Genomic DNA, 1756 nt, shown 5'->3' with positions numbered 1-1756 from the left:
TAATAAGATGATGATGATACTCCAAGCCATCTACAGCCACAGAGAGCTGTTTATTTGTTGATTGTATGTCTATGTATTAGAATGTCTATGATCAGAGTAGTAATGTGAACCAGTGTGAGTAAGTTATTTTTAGTCACACAGTTCAAGCTAAAAGAAGACTTGTCAGTCTGCAGTAAGGTTTGTACCATATCATTGTTTTGTATCTTTTCTCGTGTCAACACAATACTTCTTGATGGCTGACTTTTTTATGTTTCTTTGTGATGTGCAATTTATTGCAAATGCACAGGGGCATGCACATGCTTGGCTTTCTAAATGCCCTCGTCTGTTCTTCACAGCACATTAAACAAGATGGCTATAAGTCCCTGAAACATCCAAACAGACACATACTCACACAAACTTACTGTCATTTACTTCAACACAGGTAGACAGATAGATTTGTCCTCAACATGTTTTAAACGGTGGACTATGAATGTACTGTATTGTGATCACTATAAAAACATATATCTATTTTTGTTTGTTTGTGAATTCCAGATGGGGAAGAAGGGATGGTCCACTTTGGAAATAGTCCTTTTGGTCTTGTTTCTCTTGATGACTGTAACGGCTATCACTATGATAGTCCTTTATGCCACAGGAGAACCTGGTATCATCAAAGAAGGAGGTGAAGCACTTTAAACACATTTACAGTAAAAATGGATTACATACAATCATATTTAGTTTGAAACAAATGTAAAGTGTACAATGATATGGTTGCTTTAAGGTTTCTGTAGAACAAAACGTTGTTTAATTAGTTGTTTTCATCAGTGCCCATATAACTGTGACTTACACTGTTTGAAAATTAGTTTTCACTTTAATGCAATGATTTATTCAACTTGTTTGCTCTTTAAATAAACTTTCCATCTCTTTTACAGACACTGATTCATTTGTTCCTCAGTGTCCCCAAATTCCGCTATCTGAAAGAGTAGACTGTTTCCCAGATGCTGGAGCTTCACAGGTATGACTCAACTTCATCTCATGTAACAAGTATTTATTATCTATTACTGAATAAGAATTATTCATGAATTGTTTTTTTTCTAACTTAGTAATATTACTGAAAAACAGAACAGAAAAGCACTTTAGTTGTCTTGAGAGGAATCTTGGAGGTGATGATAKCATTGTTAATAGGAACTGTAATGGCAATGTGGATAATGGTAACGGCAGCAACATTATCTATTCTAAATAGCTCAAATGCGAGCAGCGTGGTTGCTGCTGGAGCCCTCAGGATGAGAGAAAAGTCCCCTGGTGTTTCTTCCCCACCAACCATGGATACATAGTGCAATCAATGGAGCAGCCAGACCCTTATGGTAAATCAACCTTTRGATGCAGTCCTTTCATACCAGTGTGCACCTACTGGTTCACATATTTGGATTTCTCTTTAGTTTATTTTCAGACTCTAATTGATTTCCTCAGTCAGAATATCTTTGTTTTTTTTTTTTTCACTCACTTTGCCCAAGGCATGACTTTCTGTGAAATAAGACATGGATGGCATATCAGATAACATGATTGACTTTTGCAGAATACAGTTTTTTTTTTTTCCATTTTCTGCTTGATCTCTCTGCCTAATGCGAACTTGGCTATTTTGTGGGGTAAAAAAAAGTAGGACATTATATAATACATTTGAACCAACATTGTATATTGCTTGGAAAGTGAAACAACGATAAGGAACACACACACACGCGTGTGCGCACACACACACACACACACACACACACACACACAC

At 36.4% G+C, this 1756-nt stretch overlaps 1 protein-coding gene across 1 annotated transcript in view; it reads left to right on the top strand.

The window, feature by feature from the left end:
• The window catches only part of si (sucrase-isomaltase), a gene marked incomplete in the record, with an annotated part of 76141 nt that overhangs the window by 338 nt on the left and 74047 nt on the right, over positions 1–1756 (top strand). Inside the window, 3 exon segments of the mRNA XM_014012841.1 lie at positions 532–658; positions 909–991; positions 1220–1340. Of these exon segments, the coding sequence (XP_013868295.1) occupies positions 532–658; positions 909–991; positions 1220–1340 (331 nt within the window).

The sequence above is a fragment of the Austrofundulus limnaeus genome, unplaced genomic scaffold (genome assembly GCF_001266775.1).
Source record: "Austrofundulus limnaeus strain Quisiro unplaced genomic scaffold, Austrofundulus_limnaeus-1.0 Scaffold95, whole genome shotgun sequence".
NCBI lineage: Eukaryota > Metazoa > Chordata > Actinopteri > Cyprinodontiformes > Rivulidae > Austrofundulus > Austrofundulus limnaeus.
This window is presented reverse-complemented; position numbering and strand designations above follow the sequence as displayed.